Raw genomic sequence first — 25,139 nt, forward strand, 5'->3', positions numbered from 1 at the left:
ATCTCCTAAAAAGCAAACAATCCAGCAAAAAACTCCTATTGGGGAGTAGATAGAGCTCAGTTGTTCTGTGCTTTCATCCCATGTATGAGGTTCTGGGATCAATGCCTGGTACCTCCTATTTAAAAAGAAAGTGGGGGAAGTAGTTGATCCAGTTGTCCTTTTCTTGACTTTTTTCCTTTTTCATGACTGTTCAAAGGCTCATAGTGACACCCATGTCACCTTCAACTCAGGTAAATCCAGCAACTGAAATGAAGAGAGGATACCACAGGGGATTCATCTGTGAGCCAGGCTTGCAAAACCCAGGTAGAAAGGGATGACTAGAAACTGTGGGGAGAAAGAGTCACTGAAGAATGACCCAGTTGCCCACTATCCTCTGCCTGCCTAATTCTCCTTAACCTTCTCTGACACTGAGCCCCATAGTTCACATTTCCTGGGGTTCACCACCCACCCCAGAGTAATGACTTGGTCTTACCATGTTCTGGTTTTAGTCCAACACAAACATCCTACCAAGAAATATTCCTTACACCTATTCTTGAGTCCTGTTCTATTCAATATGTAGTGTATTAAAAACATGTAAATAGCATCAGGTTGACAAGTATTTAAGGAAATATCGACTATTTTAATCACTTGAACATCTTGGAAACAATTCTTGTAGGGCCTGAATATAATACAGAATTGAAGAGTACAAAATGTAATGTTTAGTGATGTGTATAGCCAAAGCATCACACTCATGTAGGATGAGGGTTACCTGGTAGGCTGACAGTCTGTAGGTGAATTTAATGAAAAGCCAGCTGGGCTTCCCATAGTTAGAAAAAAAACATGATAGGATACAGAAAAAGAAGGTAAAGTAAGCATTTTTAGAAGTATTTAATCATTTACTGTTTATATAATATGTTGCTATTTTTTCTATACTTTTAAGAAGATGTATAAAATAGAGAAGACCCAGAGAAAAACAGTGTTAATCTGAGAGTTTTCCATTTTTCCCAAGATAAGGCATAAAATATGTTTGAATTTTAAGAGGAGGTGGCATGACTTCAAGGAAGCCATAAAGAAAATAAGGATTTGGGGAGTGACTGATATTCTTTATCTATATAAGAATGAATAATGAGAAATGCCTAGATTTATTGGCAAGTGTTAGGTGGGTGGTACCAGGACAAGGCCACACATAAACTGAGAGGGACTGCTGAAGGGGTGGACCCCATGGGTGGTGACCTTCAGAGGGGACCAGTTGGTCTCCAGTATCAGGTGCCCTAGGCAACTGGAAGGTATAGGTTCCCAACATTCCACAACACCCCCACCTTCTAATTCTGTTATTGAGCCTGCAGGCAGTTACCTGGAGCACTGGGCCTTCCCTCCAGCTCTCCTGTTGGAGGCTGAGCCCCAGGCAGTGCCTAAGGCTCTGTGCTCTGGCATCTTGAACTTGATTTGTGTGTTAAGGACCTTCAAGAGCTGTAGAGAATTGATCAAAGTTTTCCTAACAGTAAGTTAAGAATTACAGTATCCTCATCTCTCCTTCCTGATTCAACACCTGATTTCACTTGTTTTTAATCCATCATGTGCTTGACTTTCTCCCCAGTCTTGGCCTCCACTCTTGTGCCACCTGCTTCAGCATGGCAGTCTCTCTCCACACTTCCTGTGCTCCCAGGACAGAAATGAGCATCCAGGAAATCAACCAGGAGTTGTGCTCCCAGCTGACCAAAAGCAAACAGGATTTCAGAGACCTCACAGAGAAATTTCTTATATCCCAAGCGACTGCATACTCCCTGGCCAACCAGCTACAGAAATACAGTAAGTCCCATAGGGTCTAGACTCCCAGGGTGATGATGGACTTTCTGTCTTCCCTGTGATAACATAAAGACCCTCCAGATTTTATTCTTCTCTCCCCTACCTCAAAAAGAACTTCATCCAGGCCATAATCTTTAGGTTGAAATAATATGTATTTTTCTCTCCATTTGCAGAGGGTGGAAAATCTGAGACACAGGGAAGTAAAACTAATTTTCCAAGTTAGCAGTGAGAGTGAAAGAACAAGAATTCAGATCTCACTTTATGAGTTCTCAGAGTAGGCACAAAACTGTTATTTTTCTTGGTAATGGGTGACACAATATCTCTAGAAAGCTCTCTTGGATCAGATACTGGAGAAATGACATTACTGTTGGTCTAGATATCCTGGGACTAATTGGCTTCTGTCAACTGATCCTTCTATGGTGGCCCCATTGGGAAAGCACTGTTCTTGTTACACTGGGGAAACGTCACTTTAGGACACCATGCTTGCCTTGAAGGAGTTTAAACAGGAGACTGCTCCTCACTGAACTTCCTATGTCCCTCTGCCTGGTGAGAAGGTAGTCCTGCTTCTGAAGGCAGTGCCTCCTTCCACTTAAGTCCAAGGAAGCCAATTTCCATTCTGTGGTGTGGTTGAGTGTGAATCTGGGAGAATCAGAGTATCTGGTACTGCCTGCCTGCCTCTCCCTGAGCTGGTGAGCCTCCATGCCTCAGAGCAGCCAGGAGCTCTGGGTGGGCCTTCAGCATCTGAGCTAGGACACATGGGCAAGCTGAGAGCTAGGCTAAGTGGAGGAGACACCAAGCCCAGGAAAGCCCAGGTCACGGTGTCGGGGAAAGCCACTTCCCTCCCCACAGTCATCCTTCACATTTGGAAACCCATTGGTCTGAAGGAATAATGAGAACAAGGGGACATGCACAACAGAATGAATCAATGTCATTCGATTCATTGTCAACTCTAAACCTGAATAGGCTTCATTTTCCTACAATTATTTTTGTATAAACCAATAGAGGGGTTTGCTTTATTGAAAATGCCTGAAAATCAGGAAAGTAAAAGTTAAAGTATGTTACTAAGTGGAACGCTTTGAGGAATGGATAAACTGAGTTTTACTGCTGTCCTTTTTTCATAGTCATAATATAAATGTTGGGGGGAAAATGCAGTTGAAGAAGAAACATATCTCCCATGAACTGTGCGTGAAGGTAACATTGTAGTGAAGAAGAGAATGGAGCCTGGGCCAGAGTTCCTGGGTTCAGATCGATTTTGTTTGTCTTCTGGCACCCTCACTTCCCCACCTATTAAAATAGTTGTACAATAGTACCTACCTCACTAAGTTTTTTAAACAAAGAGATTAGTGAAATTTTGTAAAGCTCTCCCAGCAGAGCCAGGTGTAGTGTATAATATTTTATTATTATTTCTTCTACTTGCAATTGAAAGCAAATGTACTAGTGTTTGGTCTCCTTTGTTCTAGGCACTTATGGGTCTTGAGCGTTATAGTTTACATAATAGTTTCTAGATAATGTATATTATCTGTGTAATCTTTGAAATTCTTGAAACTCACAGTAGAACAAAACTGATAGTCTTTGGGGGCCTTCCCAGTCTGCCACAATTCTCTCCTTTAGCTCTCTGCTTCTCGCTCTACCTAAGAGGTGATGAGCCTTGGTAAAGGGGCCCGGGATTCACCATGAGACCTGAGGGAACATGAATTTGGCTTGATTCATTGCAGTTGAATCAGCCTTTTCCAGTTACTCTGTTTCCATGGGCTAGATTTTCATTTCTCATCTCTAAAATGGTCAGGGATCATGCCATGTAGCTGGAGATTGAAGAATAAAAAAATAGAAATCCCAGCTTTGAGTCTCACACTTGGGTTATTTTTGACTAAGGAATGGACCCTACCTCCTCCCTTGAAGGCAGCATGTCCAGCTTCCACTGAGGCAGTCATGTCTCTCTTTTCTCAGAGCCTGGACAATATAAAGACATCCTGGAATCTGTGCTGGGGGAGAAGCTGCAGTTTGAGGAGGAGGAGCTGGCAGAGAAGCCTGCATCTGCTGTGAGGCTCAGGTAAGGAGGGAAGGTGGATAAAGCTCTGCCATGGGGCAGCTCAGCTGAGAAAAATAGAGCAAGGGCAAGGGCAGAAATTTACAATCCAAGTACAGATTGGCCAGATATATATCCAAAAATTAAATAGCTGTATCGTAAAATATGGACTACATTTCTTACGCAGACCCTTTCTTTTCCCTTTACTTCTGACTGATCATGGCTTGTCTTCTTTTGATTGAAAATAATGTTTTCTTAACCCTTCCTTTTGTCTTTTCATCTCTCCAGTTCACACCAGCTGTACTTCTCCCACCAGTCTGTCTGGCTCTCTGTCCCCTCTCTGCATAATACACTCTTTGTCAAATCATGAAATGGGCTTGTCTGAGGAGAGAAGATATCAAGGGGAATCCTTCAGAAGCAGAGTCAAAAACCACCTGTTTTTTTTTTCCAGAAGAATGAAGTGGGTTGTGGGGCTAGGGATTTTTCACAGAATCTTTTAGGAGAGGCTCTGATAAGGAGGCCATTTTTCTGTTTTTTGTTTTTTAAAACATTTCATTCTCTTTGTAAGACACATTTCACCAAATGTGAGATAGAATTTTTGTGGAAAGGTTTTGGGATATTCTCAAAGAAGTCTTTTAAATCATTAAAACCAGTCATTCAGGGGAACAAATGTAGTTCAAGTGGTTGAGCGCCTACTTTCCAAGTGTGACGTGCCTGGTTTGATCCCTGATACTGTCTAAAAAACAATAAGCAAACAAACAAAGAAAGAATTATTCACGCCTTTGCATTTTTAAACTTTCTCTCATGTCCCATCATAGGAAACACATTTCCCCAATTCATGATCACCTGCAAGAGCTGCTCCAGATGAGGCAGAAACTGCAAGTAGGGAGAGATGTCTCTTACATGCTCCATCAGCTCTTCAGAGACCTACTCACCAACAATGAACCTGACAGCTCCCAGTGGCTGAGCTTTAGAAAGAAACTGGATCAAGGAGGCAAGCTGGCAGAGTGCCTCTACCACAAGCTCCAGTCAGGTAAGTTGGCCACAGGCCCTGAGGACCCAGAGTTGCTCTGATTGCCAGGGTCAAAAGAGAGCCACATCTCCCCACCTCTGGAAAGGACAACTGTATCTGCTCTCTACCTTCACAGGGGGCATTTGTGGCCACAAAGCAATCAGGATTGCCTGCATACAAGGTCAGAAAATAAATAACTAGGTTGGAGGTCACATTATTAATTATGTCTCCTTCATTACTCAATAGAATATGGCTTTTTGGGAAGTAAGAGCACCCAAAGAAGTTTAATTGACCAAAGTAAGGTGGTGAGAAGAGGTATTGTGAGACTGAAGGAACTCTGGGGTAGATATGAAACATTACCCATCCTTTCTATGTAGGCATCAGGGTTTGATTTCTCATTCAGGAATTTGGGTTTCAAAACCAGCAATAAGAATCCAAGTGTGGGAAACGCACTTTGGCCCAGTGGTTAGGGCATCCGTCTACCATATGGGAGGTCCGCGGTTCAAACCCCGGGCCTCCTTGACCCGTGTGGAGCTGGCCATGCGCAGCGCTGATGCGCGCAAGGAGTGCCGTGCCACGCAAGGGTGTCCCCCGCGTGGGGGAGCCCCACACGCAAGGAGTGCTCCCGTGAGGAAAGCCGCCCAGCGTGAAAAGAAAGTGCAACCTCCCGTGCCGCTGACGACAACAGAAGCGGACCAAGAAACAAGATGCAGCAAATAGACACCAAGAACAGACAACCAGGGGAGGGGGGGGGGAATTAAATAAATAAATAAATCTTTAAAAAAAAAAAAAAGAAGCCAAATGTGTTTCACAATTATGGTATTAGGAAAAATGTAATATTTATGAATTCACTTCAAAATAGTATAAAGACCCTGTGTTTTGTGTGAGTGTACGTACTTGAAGTAGTAGCATAGGGTAGTTTATATGAAATGCTGTCCATAATGAATTTCTTGTATTAACACAGTAGAAGCACATATCTAGTCCCCATGAAGAATCAAATGTGTAGAGGTAAGTGAAGCAGGATGATTTTTCCATACAATAAAGACAGAAGGGGGTCAGGGTTAGACCTCTGAGGGGTCATAGAGCTACTGTGTCTAGAAAACATCAATATCAGAGAATGGAGATTAGCTGGGAAGTTCAAATCATTTGTGAAAAAAAGAAACTTAAATATTTGTCCTATTAGAGATACTCACAGGATGATAATGGTACAGAATAGGAATATATTACCAATAGGATTAGAAATCCACCGAATGAACTTTCTTGAAATACAAATTAGGGGGGCTTTCCGTCAGATGCTCTTAGTGTCCCTTGAACTCATCCAAAAATAATTGGGTTTCCATGATCACTTTAGGCTACTGTCTTGATAATAAGCGAAACTCAAGCAGTTCCCTGTATGACCAGGCATTCGTTCATTTCTTTGCAGAAAGTCCCGAGGCTGCGGCGGGTGAAGAAGAACTGCCGCTGGAGGCCAGGTAAGAGCCAATGATCAGGCGAGGGCCATTAGCAGGAAAAACTTGGACAGTACCTCCCAGAAGGAACAGGCAGAGAGGTCTAGAGTAGCCCCAGGTTCTAGCGCGTGCGGAACTGATTCCATTCCCTTCACCGGGGATGACGCCCTTCTCTCACGTAAGGCTTCTCTTCTCCTCACGGTCCTGGAGTAGCCAGTCGGACCTCAGGTGAACTAGTATAACTGGCCTCAGGGAGTGTCTACACTCACAGGAACCACCTGTCCTCCCCTGGGTGGGTCACAGCACGCTGAGATGTATGTCTGCCTGCAGCCCTCTTTGACTTAGGTTTCGGCAGATTGCTCGTAGAAAAGAATGTAAGTGCAGAAGAGGTATCGTACATGTGAAAACGCTCCGAGAAAGAGACGTAGGAGGCATTGGTCTGAGAAAAAAAAACGGCAGTGCCTCAGGGACAAGTACTCCTTAGGCCTCTGCACGTGAAACAACAACAATCGAAGTCCCTCTCCGAGTTCTCCCGGGGTGCTCTGTGCCATCCTGGCTATGTGCCTTACAGAGGGAGCCGAGCCCCCTCCGTCAGGCAGTCTCTGGCCTGTGTACAGGTGACTCGTCACCTACCTCTCGCTCTCTCCTGCCCAAAGGGCACCGCGACTTGCCCTCGTCCCAGCAGGGTGGCTTGCTTCCATGTCGAGTGGCCCTAGCCTCTGCCTGCTCTGACCTCTCTCTCAAGCCTCCTGTCAGGACCTGGTGGTCCTGTGCTAGGTCATCTTCTGGGTTTCAAGTCTCTCTCGTCAACTCCACCAGGTTCTACCGTCCAGAGCAAGAGGCAGAGACGGTGAAGGAAGTCCTTCGGGACACCGTGGATGAGCGTTACCTGGCTCCCTCGAGTCTTCCTGACCTGCCTGGTTCCCTCGGGCCTGGCCGCAGCGGCGGCTTCCTGTTCGATGACTACAAACTTGACTTGGCTGTGGACGAAGCCCGTGAGTACACCGTTTGGAAGAGAGTTAACTTCCACCGGACTCTCAGAAGGCTTCTCCTTCTTTGGGCTCGCCATTTTTGTCTCGGCTGAGAGGCGTCTTTGCACATAATCCCTGTAGACCCATGTCGATTTGAAAATAGTCTCTAGGAACAAACGTGAAACTCAGACATGGGTTGAGTCGGGCATCTGCACGCTCCCGCCTCACCTTGCGGGCCCGCGGTGGGTGTAGCTCACAAGGCAGCCCTGGGCGTGGAGGAGGAAGCGGCCAGGGCCGACTCTGAGTGACCACTGCCTCGCGTGTACAGCCCTGGCCCGCGGGAGGTCCTCTCAGAAAAGGCGGGCCACCTTGTCTCCCCTGAAATGCTTTTGCCCGCCTTCCCCTGGCAACAATATCCCCGGACAACCTATGGCTAGGGAAGGAGGTTGGCCGTCTCTTGGCTCTACTTCTGGGGGTGTTGCTTACGTTGAGTCCTGGGCTCTTAGGCCCCAGTCTCTCCTGGCCCAGAAGTGTCCCAGTGTAAATCCCGTGGCTGTGACACAGACCTTGTGACACAGACCTTGTCCCCAAGCCCGCGAATGGTCCCAGATCGTATCGTCTATGAAACTCCAGCCCGGTTTTTCCCTTCTGAACGTTTGTAGAGTCCAACCATCAGGCTAGTAACAGGAGACGCTCGTCTAGGCCAAGAGCAATCAGGAGGTCTCGCTGGGCAAAGCCTACGTCTTGCAGCAAAACTTGTAGACAGCACTGCGTCCAGTTCCTTAGGAACTCTGGGAAGACAAGAGGTGTTTACCTCTGCCCAAATCGGGGATGAGGACCTTGAGGATTTCCCCCCATCCTTTCTTCCTGAGGGCAAGGGGTTGAGTTATAATCATGGATTTGGGTTTCCACAAGTGCAATTTGGCACAGCTCGTGTCACATGGTTGTGATAGAAGGAAAAGTGTAATCATCCTGAGTCCAGGTCAGAAAAGCAGATATAGCCTCGATTTGGCCTCGGTTTAGGTGCCGGATGCCGTAGCTCGATGTGGTTAACCCTGGAGCACTCCCCATAGTGAATGTTTCCCGTGTGAACACAGTAGAAGCCGATCGATAAGTCTCTCGGAAGGCCCAGTGCGTAGGGAGAGGTGTGTCAGGGTGACTTTTCCGTGCCGTCCAGAAAGGAATGGGTCTGTGTTAGAGCCCCGATGGCCGTGGAGGGGCTGTGTTTGCCCAGGAGATTCACGGCAGGATGGCAGGCACAGCTGGGAGAGCTCCAAGGCATGGTTAAAGAACATGTTTAACATTTGCCCCATTGGATACGGAGCACGGCACGACAAGGATCCAGATGGGGAAGGTTTGGCCTGAAGGGATAGAAATGCAAGCCCGTCGATTTTCGTGAAATACAAACTAGGGGGGGGCTTTCCGTCAGATGCTCTTAGTGTCCCTTGAACTCATCCAAAAATAATTGGGTTTCCATGATCACTTTAGGCTACTGTCTTGATAATAAGCGAAACTCAAGCAGTTCCCTGTATGACCGGGCATTCGTTCATTTCTTTGCAGAAAGTCCCGAGGCTGCGGCGGGTGAAGAAGAACTGCCGCTGGAGGCCAGGTAAGAGCCAATGATCAGGCGAGGGCCATTAGCAGGAAAAACTTGGACAGTACCTCCCAGAAGGAACAGGCAGAGAGGTCTAGAGTAGCCCCAGGTTCTAGCGCGTGCGGAACTGATTCCATTCCCTTCACCGGGGATGACGCCCTTCTCTCACGTAAGGCTTCTCTTCTCCTCACGGTCCTGGAGTAGCCAGTCGGACCTCAGGTGAACTAGTATAACTGGCCTCAGGGAGTGTCTACACTCACAGGAACCACCTGTCCTCCCCTGGGTGGGTCACAGCACGCTGAGATGTATGTCTGCCTGCAGCCCTCTTTGACTTAGGTTTCGGCAGATTGCTCGTAGAAAAGAATGTAAGTGCAGAAGAGGTATCGTACATGTGAAAACGCTCCGAGAAAGAGACGTAGGAGGCATTGGTCTGAGAAAAAAAAACGGCAGTGCCTCAGGGACAAGTACTCCTTAGGCCTCTGCACGTGAAACAACGACAATCGAAGTCCCTCTCCGAGTTCTCCCGGGGTGCTCTGTGCCATCCTGGCTATGTGCCTTACAGAGGGAGCCGAGCCCCCTCCGTCAGGCAGTCTCTGGCCTGTGTACAGGTGACTCGTCACCTACCTCTCGCTCTCTCCTGCCCAAAGGGCACCGCGACTTGCCCTCGTCCCAGCAGGGTGGCTTGCTTCCATGTCGAGTGGCCCTAGCCTCTGCCTGCTCTGACCTCTCTCTCAAGCCTCCTGTCAGGACCTGGTGGTCCTGTGCTAGGTCATCTTCTGGGTTTCAAGTCTCTCTCGTCAACTCCACCAGGTTCTACCGTCCAGAGCAAGAGGCAGAGACGGTGAAGGAAGTCCTTCGGGACACCGTGGATGAGCGTTACCTGGCTCCCTCGAGTCTTCCTGACCTGCCTGGTTCCCTCGGGCCTGGCCGCAGCGGCGGCTTCCTGTTCGATGACTACAAACTTGACTTGGCTGTGGACGAAGCCCGTGAGTACACCGTTTGGAAGAGAGTTAACTTCCACCGGACTCTCAGAAGGCTTCTCCTTCTTTGGGCTCGCCATTTCTGTCTCGGCTGAGAGGCGTCTTTGCACATAATCCCTGTAGACCCATGTCGATTTGAAAATAGTCTCTAGGAACAAACGTGAAACTCAGACATGGGTTGAGTCGGGCATCTGCACGCTCCCGCCTCACCTTGCGGGCCCGCGGTGGGTGTAGCTCACAAGGCAGCCCTGGGCGTGGAGGAGGAAGCGGCCAGGGCCGACTCTGAGTGACCACTGCCTCGCGTGTACAGCCCTGGCCCGCGGGAGGTCCTCTCAGAAAAGGCGGGCCACCTTGTCTCCCCTGAAATGCTTTTGCCCGCCTTCCCCTGGCAACAATATCCCCGGACAACCTATGGCTAGGGAAGGAGGTTGGCCGTCTCTTGGCTCTACTTCTGGGGGTGTTGCTTACGTTGAGTCCTGGGCTCTAGGCCCCAGTCTCTCCTGGCCCAGAAGTGTCCCAGTGTAAATCCCGTGGCTGTGACACAGACCTTGTGACACAGACCTTGTCCCCAAGCCCGCGAATGGTCCCAGATCGTATCGTCTATGAAACTCCAGCCCGGTTTTTCCCTTCTGAACGTTTGTAGAGTCCAACCATCAGGCTAGTAACAGGAGACGCTCGTCTAGGCCAAGAGCAATCAGGAGGTCTCGCTGGGCAAAGCCTACGTCTTGCAGCAAAACTTGTAGACAGCACTGCGTCCAGTTCCTTAGGAACTCTGGGAAGACAAGAGATGTTTACCTCTGCCCAAATCGGGGATGAGGACCTTGAGGATTTTCCCCCATCCTTTCTTCCTGAGGGCAAGGGGTTGAGTTATAATCATGGATTTGGGTTTCCACAAGTGCAATTTGGCACAGCTCGTGTCACATGGTTGTGATAGAAGGAAAAGTGTAATCATCCTGAGTCCAGGTCAGAAAAGCAGATATAGCCTCGATTTGGCCTCGGTTTAGGTGCCGGATGCCGTAGCTCGATGTGGTTAACCCTGGAGCACTCCCCATAGTGAATGTTTCCCGTGTGAACACAGTAGAAGCCGATCGATAAGTCTCTCGGAAGGCCCAGTGCGTAGGGAGAGGTGTGTCAGGGTGACTTTTCCGTGCCGTCCAGAAAGGAATGGGTCTGTGTTAGAGCCCCGATGGCCGTGGAGGGGCTGTGTTTGCCCAGGAGATTCACGGCAGGATGGCAGGCACAGCTGGGAGAGCTCCAAGGCATGGTTAAAGAACATGTTTAACATTTGCCCCATTGGATACGGAGCACGGCACGACAAGGATCCAGATGGGGAAGGTTTGGCCTGAAGGGTTAGAAATGCAAGCCCGTCGATTTTCGTGAAATACAAACTAGGGGGGGGGGCTTTCCGTCAGATGCTCTTAGTGTCCCTTGAACTCATCCAAAAATAATTGGGTTTCCATGATCACTTTAGGCTACTGTCTTGATAATAAGCGAAACTCAAGCAGTTCCCTGTATGACCGGGCATTCGTTCATTTCTTTGCAGAAAGTCCCGAGGCTGCGGCGGGTGAAGAAGAACTGCCGCTGGAGGCCAGGTAAGAGCCAATGATCAGGCGAGGGCCATTAGCAGGAAAAACTTGGACAGTACCTCCCAGAAGGAACAGGCAGAGAGGTCTAGAGTAGCCCCAGGTTCTAGCGCGTGCGGAACTGATTCCATTCCCTTCACCGGGGATGACGCCCTTCTCTCACGTAAGGCTTCTCTTCTCCTCACGGTCCTGGAGTAGCCAGTCGGACCTCAGGTGAACTAGTATAACTGGCCTCAGGGAGTGTCTACACTCACAGGAACCACCTGTCCTCCCCTGGGTGGGTCACAGCACGCTGAGATGTATGTCTGCCTGCAGCCCTCTTTGACTTAGGTTTCGGCAGATTGCTCGTAGAAAAGAATGTAAGTGCAGAAGAGGTATCGTACATGTGAAAACGCTCCGAGAAAGAGACGTAGGAGGCATTGGTCTGAGAAAAAAAAACGGCAGTGCCTCAGGGACAAGTACTCCTTAGGCCTCTGCACGTGAAACAACGACAATCGAAGTCCCTCTCCGAGTTCTCCCGGGGTGCTCTGTGCCATCCTGGCTATGTGCCTTACAGAGGGAGCCGAGCCCCCTCCGTCAGGCAGTCTCTGGCCTGTGTACAGGTGACTCGTCACCTACCTCTCGCTCTCTCCTGCCCAAAGGGCACCGCGACTTGCCCTCGTCCCAGCAGGGTGGCTTGCTTCCATGTCGAGTGGCCCTAGCCTCTGCCTGCTCTGACCTCTCTCTCAAGCCTCCTGTCAGGACCTGGTGGTCCTGTGCTAGGTCATCTTCTGGGTTTCAAGTCTCTCTCGTCAACTCCACCAGGTTCTACCGTCCAGAGCAAGAGGCAGAGACGGTGAAGGAAGTCCTTCGGGACACCGTGGATGAGCGTTACCTGGCTCCCTCGAGTCTTCCTGACCTGCCTGGTTCCCTCGGGCCTGGCCGCAGCGGCGGCTTCCTGTTCGATGACTACAAACTTGACTTGGCTGTGGACGAAGCCCGTGAGTACACCGTTTGGAAGAGAGTTAACTTCCACCGGACTCTCAGAAGGCTTCTCCTTCTTTGGGCTCGCCATTTCTGTCTCGGCTGAGAGGCGTCTTTGCACATAATCCCTGTAGACCCATGTCGATTTGAAAATAGTCTCTAGGAACAAACGTGAAACTCAGACATGGGTTGAGTCGGGCATCTGCACGCTCCCGCCTCACCTTGCGGGCCCGCGGTGGGTGTAGCTCACAAGGCAGCCCTGGGCGTGGAGGAGGAAGCGGCCAGGGCCGACTCTGAGTGACCACTGCCTCGCGTGTACAGCCCTGGCCCGCGGGAGGTCCTCTCAGAAAAGGCGGGCCACCTTGTCTCCCCTGAAATGCTTTTGCCCGCCTTCCCCTGGCAACAATATCCCCGGACAACCTATGGCTAGGGAAGGAGGTTGGCCATCTCTTGGCTCTACTTCTGGGGGTGTTGCTTACGTTGAGTCCTGGGCTCTAGGCCCCAGTCTCTCCTGGCCCAGAAGTGTCCCAGTGTAAATCCCGTGGCTGTGACACAGACCTTGTGACACAGACCTTGTCCCCAAGCCCGCGAATGGTCCCAGATCGTATCGTCTATGAAACTCCAGCCCGGTTTTTCCCTTCTGAACGTTTGTAGAGTCCAACCATCAGGCTAGTAACAGGAGACGCTCGTCTAGGCCAAGAGCAATCAGGAGGTCTCGCTGGGCAAAGCCTACGTCTTGCAGCAAAACTTGTAGACAGCACTGCGTCCAGTTCCTTAGGAACTCTGGGAAGACAAGAGATGTTTACCTCTGCCCAAATCGGGGATGAGGACCTTGAGGATTTTCCCCCATCCTTTCTTCCTGAGGGCAAGGGGTTGAGTTATAATCATGGATTTGGGTTTCCACAAGTGCAATTTGGCACAGCTCGTGTCACATGGTTGTGATAGAAGGAAAAGTGTAATCATCCTGAGTCCAGGTCAGAAAAGCAGATATAGCCTCGATTTGGCCTCGGTTTAGGTGCCGGATGCCGTAGCTCGATGTGGTTAACCCTGGAGCACTCCCCATAGTGAATGTTTCCCGTGTGAACACAGTAGAAGCCGATCGATAAGTCTCTCGGAAGGCCCAGTGCGTAGGGAGAGGTGTGTCAGGGTGACTTTTCCGTGCCGTCCAGAAAGGAATGGGTCTGTGTTAGAGCCCCGATGGCCGTGGAGGGGCTGTGTTTGCCCAGGAGATTCACGGCAGGATGGCAGGCACAGCTGGGAGAGCTCCAAGGCATGGTTAAAGAACATGTTTAACATTTGCCCCATTGGATACGGAGCACGGCACGACAAGGATCCAGATGGGGAAGGTTTGGCCTGAAGGGTTAGAAATGCAAGCCCGTCGATTTTCGTGAAATACAAACTAGGGGGGGGGCTTTCCGTCAGATGCTCTTAGTGTCCCTTGAACTCATCCAAAAATAATTGGGTTTCCATGATCACTTTAGGCTACTGTCTTGATAATAAGCGAAACTCAAGCAGTTCCCTGTATGACCGGGCATTCGTTCATTTCTTTGCAGAAAGTCCCGAGGCTGCGGCGGGTGAAGAAGAACTGCCGCTGGAGGCCAGGTAAGAGCCAATGATCAGGCGAGGGCCATTAGCAGGAAAAACTTGGACAGTACCTCCCAGAAGGAACAGGCAGAGAGGTCTAGAGTAGCCCCAGGTTCTAGCGCGTGCGGAACTGATTCCATTCCCTTCACCGGGGATGACGCCCTTCTCTCACGTAAGGCTTCTCTTCTCCTCACGGTCCTGGAGTAGCCAGTCGGACCTCAGGTGAACTAGTATAACTGGCCTCAGGGAGTGTCTACACTCACAGAAACCACCTGTCCTCCCCTGGGTGGGTCACAGCACGCTGAGATGTATGTCTGCCTGCAGCCCTCTTTGACTTAGGTTTCGGCAGATTGCTCGTAGAAAAGAATGTAAGTGCAGAAGAGGTATCGTACATGTGAAAACGCTCCGAGAAAGAGACGTAGGAGGCATTGGTCTGAGAAAAAAAAACGGCAGTGCCTCAGGGACAAGGACTCCTTAGGCCTCTGCACGTGAAACAACGACAATCGAAGTCCCTCTCCGAGTTCTCCCGGGGTGCTCTGTGCCATCCTGGCTATGTGCCTTACAGAGGGAGCCGAGCCCCCTCCGTCAGGCAGTCTCTGGCCTGTGTACAGGTGACTCGTCACCTACCTCTCGCTCTCTCCTGCCCAAAGGGCACCGCGACTTGCCCTCGTCCCAGCAGGGTGGCTTGCTTCCATGTCGAGTGGCCCTAGCCTCTGCCTGCTCTGACCTCTCTCTCAAGCCTCCTGTCAGGACCTGGTGGTCCTGTGCTAGGTCATCTTCTGGGTTTCAAGTCTCTCTCGTCAACTCCACCAGGTTCTACCGTCCAGAGCAAGAGGCAGAGACGGTGAAGGAAGTCCTTCGGGACACCGTGGATGAGCGTTACCTGGCTCCCTCGAGTCTTCCTGACCTGCCTGGTTCCCTCGGGCCTGGCCGCAGCGGCGGCTTCCTGTTCGATGACTACAAACTTGACTTGGCTGTGGACGAAGCCCGTGAGTACAGCGTTTGGAAGAGAGTTAACTTCCACCGGACTCTCAGAAGGCTTTTCATTCTTCTTCTCCCCATTCTCGTCTCAGCTTTGGTATACTTTGTCTTCACTTTCCTTTTAGAGACTAAACTTGATTATAAAATATGTCTGTCATCAAATCATAATCTCAGGCCTCTGATGTGTCAAGGCTTTTTTCATTCATCCTAGTTTGAATTCATCTTCAATTCACTAGAAGTGGTGCATGGAGCTTCCAAGGCAGCTCTGATGGAGAGTGTGAAGAATCCAAGTCCGACTCTTCAACCCTCTTTTTTGTGTGTGTGATCCTATCCATTATGTACCCAAGCTCTTTGACTCCTTCCTGTTGCCATGTACTCCTTAGCTCCCAGGAACTTCCCAGTATACTGGCCTTCAAATATAATGATTTCGAAGTCCTCTCTCTTTTAGATCAGACCTATAGGGAACACTTATGATAGAGAAAAGTCTCCTACTGGACCTCAGGGAGTCTGTAATTTCTTTGTGCCCCGTACTTCTGTCTAGGCTGAGACACGTGGCCGTGTAGATGCCCCTGTCAAACCATCTCCTTTTGAAACTGCCTCTAGAAGAGATTTAACCACAGATAGCAGAGTCAACTATCTTCACACTTTTCCTCATCTCCCGTCTCATGCCTGTCACCCCAGCCATCTCTGGGTAATGGAGGGGAGAGGAAACTGGCAGGGTCGTAGAATGAAAGGATCAATTGAATCACAGGCACAAGGGCAACACATGCATGCAGGTGTCTCCAAGAGCTGCCTCTTTAAAATGGGACATTTCAGTTCCCCTGAATTATTCTTGTGAATCTTCTTCCCTGAAATGGGTGCCTTGAGCACATAATTGCTGTCCAAGGAGTCAGCCCTCTTGACTCTAATTTTGGAGCATGTCTACCCTCTTTGTTCCTCAGATCTGCACCAGTCTGTCTCTTTTCTAAGTTGGTTTGTACTTGGAGCGATATCACCTGAGTGCCAGACCATAAGCTTCACCAGCATGGGCTGTGACTGTGGCATTCATTTGCACACACATCCCCATGCATGCCAGTGGATACTGTCCTCTTAGTGGCACTAATTTTCATCTGGGTATCCCCTGGCACCATATGAAAGGTGACATCTTCACACAGTGGTGCCTGTAATTTTTGCCTAGATATTGAGGATCAGGGTGCTGTCACTGGGAGGAAAAAGAAGGGTGTTCTGGAGAGAGTTTATCAGAGCAAGAACTTAAACTGATTATCCTAAATACCTCTTCTGCTTTCAGCTCCCTGCTGTGATGCCTACCACCCAGGCCCCCTGATTGGACACATGAGCCATCCCATCTCGTATATGCAAGGCTTGCAGCTGCAGCTGACGCCAAGCCCTTTGGTTAACAACTGCCTCCAATTGCAGCTGCAGCGCCAGTGGGATAGTGGGGATTACAGAGCTAGGTTCAGCCCTTTCTCCACCATCTGGAGCTTCACAGCCAATAATGAGCCTGCAAACAAATGGTCATCTGTGCAAGGTAGGAAATAAGAGAAGAATAGGACACTCTAGTCATCCTGTACTTCATTAAAGTGATCTGGGTAAAAGAATGGGACCTCTCCCTTGCTTGCTTAAGCTCTCATTGAATCCCATGATTCTCTAAAACTGCAAGTTCAGTAAGTTCATTGGATTTAAGGATCAGATATGGCCTGGCCATTTACCAGCGTTTGTACTTGTCCAAGTTACTCATGTTTTAGGTCCTTTCATCTCAGTTTCATCATCCGTGAAACCAGAAAAATAATATCCACCTCCTATAGGAGCATTAAGCAAGATAATATTTCACAATGCATTCTTTAATAAAAATTGTTCAGTAAATGGCAGGAGTATGTAATATTAGCGTTGTATTTCTCTGGTCCCTTATTTTCACATCTGAAGTAACATTTTTTTGGTCGAGACCCTCCCTTCCCTGCATCTCAGAAGGCTGTTTGCCAGTTGTCTTCCTCTTCTCTTATCTTCCCTCATCAAGTGAATTTCTCCTGTTTCACACATTGTGTATAGGTGTAAATCCTGGACACACAATTCAGTCTTCTGATAAATCAAGCTTCTTTTTCTGCTCACTGTTCACCCCCACACCTTTATTTTTTTTTAAGATACTTTCATAAAGTAAAGTATGCAAAACAGCTTATTTTATGGTACTCCATTTAAATATTCATTTCCCCCTCACTTTTGGTGGCCATGCCTTCAGTTTTTTTCACATCAGGATCTACTTTTTCTCCAATAATTGTGGTGCTCAGCTTTCAGCACATCACATCTACTTTATCTGTGCTATGTTAATCACTAGGTGCTCAGCTGTACAAGGATGCCCTCCTCTCTGAAATGAGGAACAGACCATCCTCACAAGTGCTCTTTTTAAAAGAAGGACAGTAAACTTTATTTTTAAAATAATTTTTAGATTACAAAAAAGTTACATGAAAAGCTCATTAAAAATTCACATTTGTTTAGGACTAACCTACATAGAGTAATCATCTAAAAACTCATCATTGTGACAGTTATCACTACTTCACACATCTGACAAATACTGGAGGAGGCTACTTCCATTGTTATAACTTCTTTTTTTTTTTTTTTTCCTCCAGTATCTTATTTTATTCCTTTTATAAGCTTGAAAGAAGTTTTAGGTTACAAAAAAGTCACATAGAAAATATAGGGGATTCCCATGTACTTAACACTCTCCCCCGTTTGTTATAACTTCTTTATAGACAAAAACTTAAGCACAAATCAAAATTTAGAGAATATTCACATTTGGATGTCTTTTTGGCTGAATTTTCAAAGATTGCACATATAACAAAACCACAACTTTGAATGAAAATACATATAAAAAACATAAAGCCTTGTAACATACTCTACAGAAGCCAGGGACCCAGAGTGAACGGTAAGAGCAGTATATTCCTAGGAGAGAAGGCAATCACTCATTTCCTTTCTCATAAAGCAAAAGTCAGTGATTCAACATTTTAATAACACTGACCTAGCTATTACTGTTCAGGAATTTGCCTTTCAAGTTGCATCTTCAAAATATATTCATCCATATATTTGGATTAAATTCATACATCAAAAACATTTTTCTCAGAATTCTAATCTTAAATATAAGCCATTACTTAACAAAGAATTGTCCAAATATTGTACAATAATGCTACCATTTAGATTGATATGCTTCATCTGGAAAACTCATCTAACAAACAGGACTTTTGCCCTGTTTCTCCAGAACAAATGTCCCTGTTTCTAAAATTTTAAATGATAATCATGAAAGACAGATTCAAATAATTCATGCTATGCATTTTCCTTCATCAAGCTTTGATGAAAACAGAATCATCTGGTGTTGGAGCACCATCTTCCTTCTCAGTTACGGTCTCTACAGTCCCAGAAGCAGACACAATAACCGTTCTTTTACTTGTTAAAGCCATCTTTGGTTTCTCAGCAACAGATGCAGAGACAGCAACAATTTCATCACTTTCAAAGTCATATTCAGGATTTGACTTTGGTGAGAAATCGTACTTCTGCTGCTGTTTCACTCAGTTTAATCCTCTCTGCCACTTTCTGCTACTCCTGGAGTGTTCTTTCCATATTTCAGGGTTCATTGGATAGATGTGAAGGACTACTTGAAAACTTTGTTTTGCCTCATCCCTTTTGTCCTTCACCTTTCTCTTGTTATGTTTTTCTATTTTTGTCTTCTTACCCTTTGGTTTACCCTTCCTGATAGTCTTCCTTTCTAAACTCTTCTCCAAATTTCTTATCCTAGTTTTTTTTCCTATAGGCTGCAGCACCCCCTTGAATATACTTTGCAAATCTGGTCCCTTGGTAACATGTTCCGTCAGGTTTTGTCTGTCTATGAAGGCTTTGAACTCAACCTCATATTTGAAGGACATTTTTGCTGGATACAGAATGTTTGGCTGGCAGTTTTTCACTTTCGGGACCTTAAATACATCATACCACTTTCGTCTCTCTACCATGGCTTCTGATGAGAGGTCAATTTTCCCTTGTGTCTGATTCTTTGCTTTTGTCTTGTCCTTTCAGGATCTTCTCTTTATCTCTGATATTTGTCATTCTGAATAGTAGGTGTCTCGGGCAGGCCTATGATGATTTATTCTTTTTGGGGTGCATTGTCCTTCTTGGATGTTGATTTTTATATCTTTCATAAGTGTTGGGGTGTTCTCAGTTATATTCTAAAATGATCTTACTTCCCTTTTTGCGTTCTCTTCTTCTGGGGCATCAATAATGTGAATGTTTGTGCATTTTGCTTTGCCATTCAATTGTCTGAGACTCTTCCATTTTTTCTATTCTCTTCTATTCTCCTTTCTTTTTCCATTTCAGATCTTGTCTTTGAAAACACTAATTGTGCCTTCAAGCAATTCAAATCTGCTCTTAGGTGCCTCTAATATATTTTTAATCTCATCCACTGGGTCTTTTATTTCCATAAGGCATGTTATTTTTTCTTTGCAGGCTTTTATATACTTTATTCTCTCTCAGTGTCTTCTTAAGATCCTTGTTTCTTTCATCCTGTTTTCCTTTAACTTTTTGAAATGATTTACAAGAGTTGTGTGTTTATCACAGATTGTCTTAAATCCTGTATACCTTTCACTATTTGGTTCTTCTTTTGGCTGGGCCATTCTTCCTTTTTCCTAGTATGGCTTATAATTTTTTGCTGATATGTAGGCATCTGAGTATAGTGTTGTGTTTAATCTGATGGCTAATTTCTTTCTCTTGCCTAGTTTTCCCACAGTTCTTCTTAGGTCTTTGGTTCAACTTATTCTCAGTCTTTAAAAATTGCCCATCATAAGTTTTCAAAATTGGGTCAGGACCTCACATTTGGGGAATAGATTTTCTCCCAGGGGATGGATACAGAGAGCAAGAACAGTTTTTGTTTATACTGTTTCCAGACAGGCCAAGAGATGGTGCTGGCCAATACATTTTTCCATAGAGGTATTTCAGTCCTGGCTTTGTGTGTTCCTGTGTTGAATCCAGATTAGAGATTCTAAGTGGATTCTTTGGCCAAATCCACAGGAAAAAACCATGCAGGTTCCTTTTCTCTTGAAACAGCTGACAGGAAGGACAGTGTCTGTTCCGATCTCATTTGGCTACATTGAGACAGGGGTTTTACCTGAATGTAATATCTTGGGGGTGGGGGAGCGGAGCCCTTCCTGGCTGCTAGGGGGGCTTGGTAACTCATGTTTCTTATTTTTGCTTTTCTCTATTCTGCACCCTCCTGAGAGTTGTGAAACACTGTCCTGGACTAGTGACTCTCAAAGCAGGTCCCTCAGACCACTTTTTGTTCTTTCTCCATTGTTTTTTGAGTGCACCCAGCTCTGCCTGTTAGTCTGTCTCCATCTTCCCACAGTCCTCACAAGTGCTATTTTATCTTCAAGTGTTTGATGTTATCTTCTCTTCCCTTTAGCCCCTCCTTTCCTTCTTGATTTCCCACAACAGCAAACAAGACTCAAGGCCACCAGCTAGGTTGTGCTTTCTCCTACTCACTTCCCACCCAGGCCATGTCATGAAATCAGACCAAATGCCAGCATTTGCAGAAAGAGTCATTGTAGGTAGGACTCTTAGTTTTATTCTCCCTCTCCTCCACCCTGTGATTTCTATCTGGTCCCTAACAGGTCATCATTTTCCCACTCTGACATCTCTCTCTCCTTCTGTTTCTACATTTTTTGAATTCCAACTACTAGAAGAGAGATTAGAATGCCATACTCAATATCACTAAAATCCTCATTAATCATATTTTCAATTAGATATATACACACAAATATAGATGTACACTCATATCTTATGTCATAGTAATGATATTTATTTTCTATATATATTATACAAGGGTTATATATAACATATATCATGTATTTAAGCAAGTACCTTAAATCCAGATGAAGCCTGTGAGTACTCCATTATAAAGAGAATTAACTTCCACTGGAAACTCAGAAGTCTTCCACAGTTCTTTTTTCCTATGGGGTTTTACTTCATATTTTTATTGTGTTAACTTCACTCCAGTCTCTCCATTTCCAATAACAGTCTGCATCCAGTGCAATTTCCTTGCCCTTGCCCTCACCACCTATGGACAATTCCTTTTTAGTAACTCAACTTTTATTTAATATTCAATATTGGGAGCTGTTTCCTCCTAGCACTCTATTATTGTTGAATGGAAAAGAGATCAACAAGAAGGAAATTACTAAAGTGTCTATACTCTCACTGTGTATATTATTGTTTAATGGAACAATGATCAAGAAGGAATTAATATTGAAGTGCCTCTACCAGGCCAGGAATTTCTATTGGCCTTGTTTGTTCCCAGAGACTTATGTTCTTTGATGCCCCCTCTTAGACTGATAAAATGTATCATAGTAAGGCTTTAAATAATGGAACCTGTTTAGCCATGTTTTTATTTTTCATAACTGGATTTTGATGCTTCCATAGGCATGAAAACCTCTCCCAAGGTAGAGTGTGATTCTCTTGAGAATCCGGTAGCCAACAACCATGGGTGTCAAGTCATTGGCCACACTGATGACACCAGTGCCTTGAAAGAGAAGATTTTGAAAAGAAAACTGCTGCTCAGTAAGAGGAAGTTAGCATGCCGATTCCCTGGCCTTCATGCTCAGACAGAGGTAATCAAACATCTGTGGTTCTTTGGGGCATGTCTTCCTTCTTGCTTTTTCTATGGGATCATTGCTCATTCTCCCACTGCAGTTTTACTTCCTTATTTGCTCCAAGAGATGGTGTTACCTCATCTAGTTCTGCCTGTTTTTACCTTGAAGTTGGTCCAGGCCACACCCTGCCAACTCCATCTCCTGTTTATTTTCTGAACTCTGCTTTGTTTCACAGCTGCTGTCCGGCTGATCACACTCCCCTTGCCTCACAATAACAGGGAAACCCTGGGACTTCAAATTTGAGGAGGGTCTGTTTCCCAGCAATGTGCCCTCTCATTCCTACTGCAGTCAGTTTCTGAATTTGCTGTTTTTATTTTAAACCCAATCCCAGTCTGGAGGTGTGAAAATCTGATTTTGTTCTACACAAAGGGGACAGAGGTGAAAACTGGCAGCTGAGGAAAGAGTGGTAGGGATCAGACATGGCCTCTGTGCAGTGATGAGAAGGACCATTGCTGGTTCCTGGTATGGGTTGGGCAGATCTCTGTCTTCCTCCATAGACTGGACTGTATTTTAAGGGGGGCCATGTTTCCTTTAATCTGAGGCTGTCACTACCCCTGATCCATTCCACAGCTCCACCATTTAGGATCATAAATTCAATAGAATCTCAGTACAAGCCTGATCTCTCTCACAATTTAGCAGTCACTCCAGCTCAACTACCAACAATCACTGACAAGGAATCTCATTTGATTTTTTTTTTCTTTTTTGTCTTAGATATTAAGTTCTGCTGGAAAGATGCTACTAATTTGAATGAGATGATTTTTTTGAAAAGTACCTTCTCTACCTGACCAAAAAAAAAAGTATAAAACAACAGTCCAAGTTGAAGTCCAAACAGACCCTTGGAGCCATTCATCCCTGGGAATCAATTTCACAGCTACCAGCCACTTCTTATTTTTAGTCCAAAAGTGTATATGGATTGGAAAAATCATCTTCTTTCCATCTTCAAATGTGATTACTACTTAGCGGGACCAATGCCAAATTCGACAGGCAAATATGAGAGTCCTTAATCCTTGCTCCTTTCCATCCCCAACTATTTGTAACTGGAGGAAGGAGCAGGTGGAAGAAACAGCATGTCAATTGGACATCTTTTGACAGCAGATGGGATTGCTAGGAAGCACACAGCATTAACTATGCTGTGGTCTTGCTCAAAAATTTTAACTTGAATTTAATCAGGAGGAAATTATCAGACAACTACAGAATATATTCCATTCAACAAGACAACCTACTTGTCCTCTTCAAACAATCAACATCACAAACAACTATAATAACACAATGGCGTGGATGTATTTTTGGTTCACAACCAAGGAACTTACTCTGTAGTACTTTTGAACCAAAAGTGTGTCCTCACTGTTTTGTTGTCCTAGTTCATAGTGATGTTGAATTTTTTGAAGAGGCCAGGTCAGGTTTCTCATGGAATGTTCTATATTCTGAAGTTGTTTGATTATTTTGCTCAAGACTAAATTCAGGTTAACATTTTGGGCAAGATTTCTGAAAGATTGCGTGCTTCCTAGCACGTGCCAGTAGAGGGATGATGTCCAGTGCGTCCACCAGCATTACTGTGGTCCTAGGTCTGGTCACCCGGGTAAGGAGGGGTCTAGCAGAACTCTGCACTGTGGAGATATATTATTTTATTTTTATGATGCAGTAATCTGGAGAGTGGTACTTTGAGAGTAGTTAATATCCTGTTCTATAATATTTCTCTGAATTTCCCAGCTTCTTTGATCATCTCTGCTCCTTGGCAATTACACTATTTGTGTTTCTAGGTTGATAATTTCCTAATTTAGTCATTCTTCTATTGTTTTAATTGCTATTATTCTGCTGTAAAAAAAAATAGCTTTCCCAACCCTTTCCTTACTATTAAATTTGTTTTGACTATCACTATGGACTCACGTATTTTTGATTCAGTGTGGTCATTATTTTTGGTTTCATATGGATATATATCATCATAAATATAATTTTCCCTATTTATATTTATTTTTACAACTCATGAGCTGTAGACTCTCTTAACTGTATGTGTTAGATTATATTACTGCATTTCTCCATGTTATTTCTTTTGTTTGAGCATGTGATGTTTGTGTGTTATTTCTTACTGAGGAACAATAGTATACGCTATGTTTACAATTGCAATAAAACCTATTAAGGTACGCAACATCTTTTGTTTGATTTACAAGTTTTAAAAGATATCTCTCCACTTCAAACTTCTACCCCTTGATCAATGACCCTATTCTCTTGTTTTATTTCTCTTTTTACCTGCCACTTGTTATTGTGTCAACTCTGCCATCCTAAACACACACCATTTATAGACTATTTTCTCATCTTCTCCCTTCTTTGGTTTTGGATTTAGTTCTACAAGGAGAATACATTGGTTCGATCCAGAGTCAAAACCACCCAGGAATGCTGCTCCCAGATTATAGCTCAACAAAAAATGTCTGAAATAGGAAATGCTCATTATTTTAAGCTGCCAACCTTTCTAGTAATTCATCATAAAGCAAGAGAAAATGAAATATAGAATTTGGCAGATAAAATGTGGCAGTAACTTTGGAACTAGGCTGTGGGTGAAAGCTCTAAGATATTTGAAGAGGCTTCCACATTTGAAAGCTTAAACCAAAGTGAGAAACACTGGAATCAGGCAAGGGGGCCATGTGTATTCTGTAGCAGCCATAATTTAACAACATTGCCTGTTGTTCTGTGGAAAATGAAAAATACACATAATGAATTATGTGGTTTAACTAAAGAGAGTTCATCAACAATATTGAAAATATCACCTAAGTCTTCTTGATTTTTGTAAGTGAAGGCCAGCGTTATGAGATAAGCTAAATGAGGATCTACCAAAGGAAATGGAGTTCAAACTTGCTAAAGTAGTCAAACATAAAGAAATTTACTGTAAAGTAGTAGCTAAAGAACCAACAACAAAGGGAACAAAATATACTAATAGCAAGGTGGTGGACTCAAACTGAGCCATATCAATAATTCCATAAGATGCCAATAGATTAATGTTGCATAAAAAGCTATGGTGGCACTCTACCTGTTTATAAGTAACTGACATTGAATAGAAGGAGCCACACAAGTTGGAAGTAAATAGATGGAAAATTTAATTGCCATGCAAACACTAAGTCTAATTAGGCTGGTATGGCTATAAGTAAAAATGAAAAATCAAAATGAAAAGTACTGTAACCAGTATTTTTAAAACCTTGCTGGATGAGCTCTATAGTAGAGATGACAGAAGATGGAATTTGTGAACTTGAGGACAGATCTATAGAATTTGCTCAATCTGAGTAACAGAAATAGGCTTTTTTTTTTTTTAATGGGAAGAAAATAATCACTGGTGCCAGTGACACTGAGTTCTGTCATTGGGCTCCTTTGGGCATTGACAAGGAGTTCAAGTGAGTGCAGGACTCTGGCAATCAAATGCCAGGCCCTTACCTTCCCCACCTCCTCTCACTACCTTGAAAGCTGCCCCCAAGGGTGACAGCCACAGCCTATCAGGCTGAAGTCATCCATATTCCATTCTTCACTCTACTTGCCGGTCATTCTTACC

At 45.4% G+C, this 25,139-nt stretch overlaps 1 protein-coding gene across 1 annotated transcript; it reads left to right on the plus strand.

Annotated features, from left to right (window-relative positions):
- Positions 1 to 3,426: 3,426 nt before the first annotated feature.
- LOC131273153 (NBPF family member NBPF4-like) lies at positions 3,427 to 23,479 on the plus strand. The gene is made up of 14 exons (XM_058275402.1): positions 3,427 to 3,436; positions 3,733 to 3,835; positions 4,630 to 4,844; positions 6,247 to 6,295; positions 7,091 to 7,266; positions 8,803 to 8,851; positions 9,647 to 9,822; positions 11,360 to 11,408; positions 12,204 to 12,379; positions 13,916 to 13,964; positions 14,760 to 14,935; positions 16,216 to 16,455; positions 21,375 to 21,562; positions 22,316 to 23,479. The coding sequence occupies exons 1-14, from the start codon at positions 3,427 to 3,429 to the stop codon at positions 22,349 to 22,351; spliced, it is 1,692 nt and encodes a 563-aa protein (XP_058131385.1). The 3' UTR covers positions 22,352 to 23,479.
- The last annotated feature ends 1,660 nt before the right edge of the window (positions 23,480 to 25,139 follow it).

The sequence above is a fragment of the Dasypus novemcinctus genome, chromosome 13, assembly GCF_030445035.2.
Source record: "Dasypus novemcinctus isolate mDasNov1 chromosome 13, mDasNov1.1.hap2, whole genome shotgun sequence".
Lineage (NCBI taxonomy): Eukaryota > Metazoa > Chordata > Mammalia > Cingulata > Dasypodidae > Dasypus > Dasypus novemcinctus.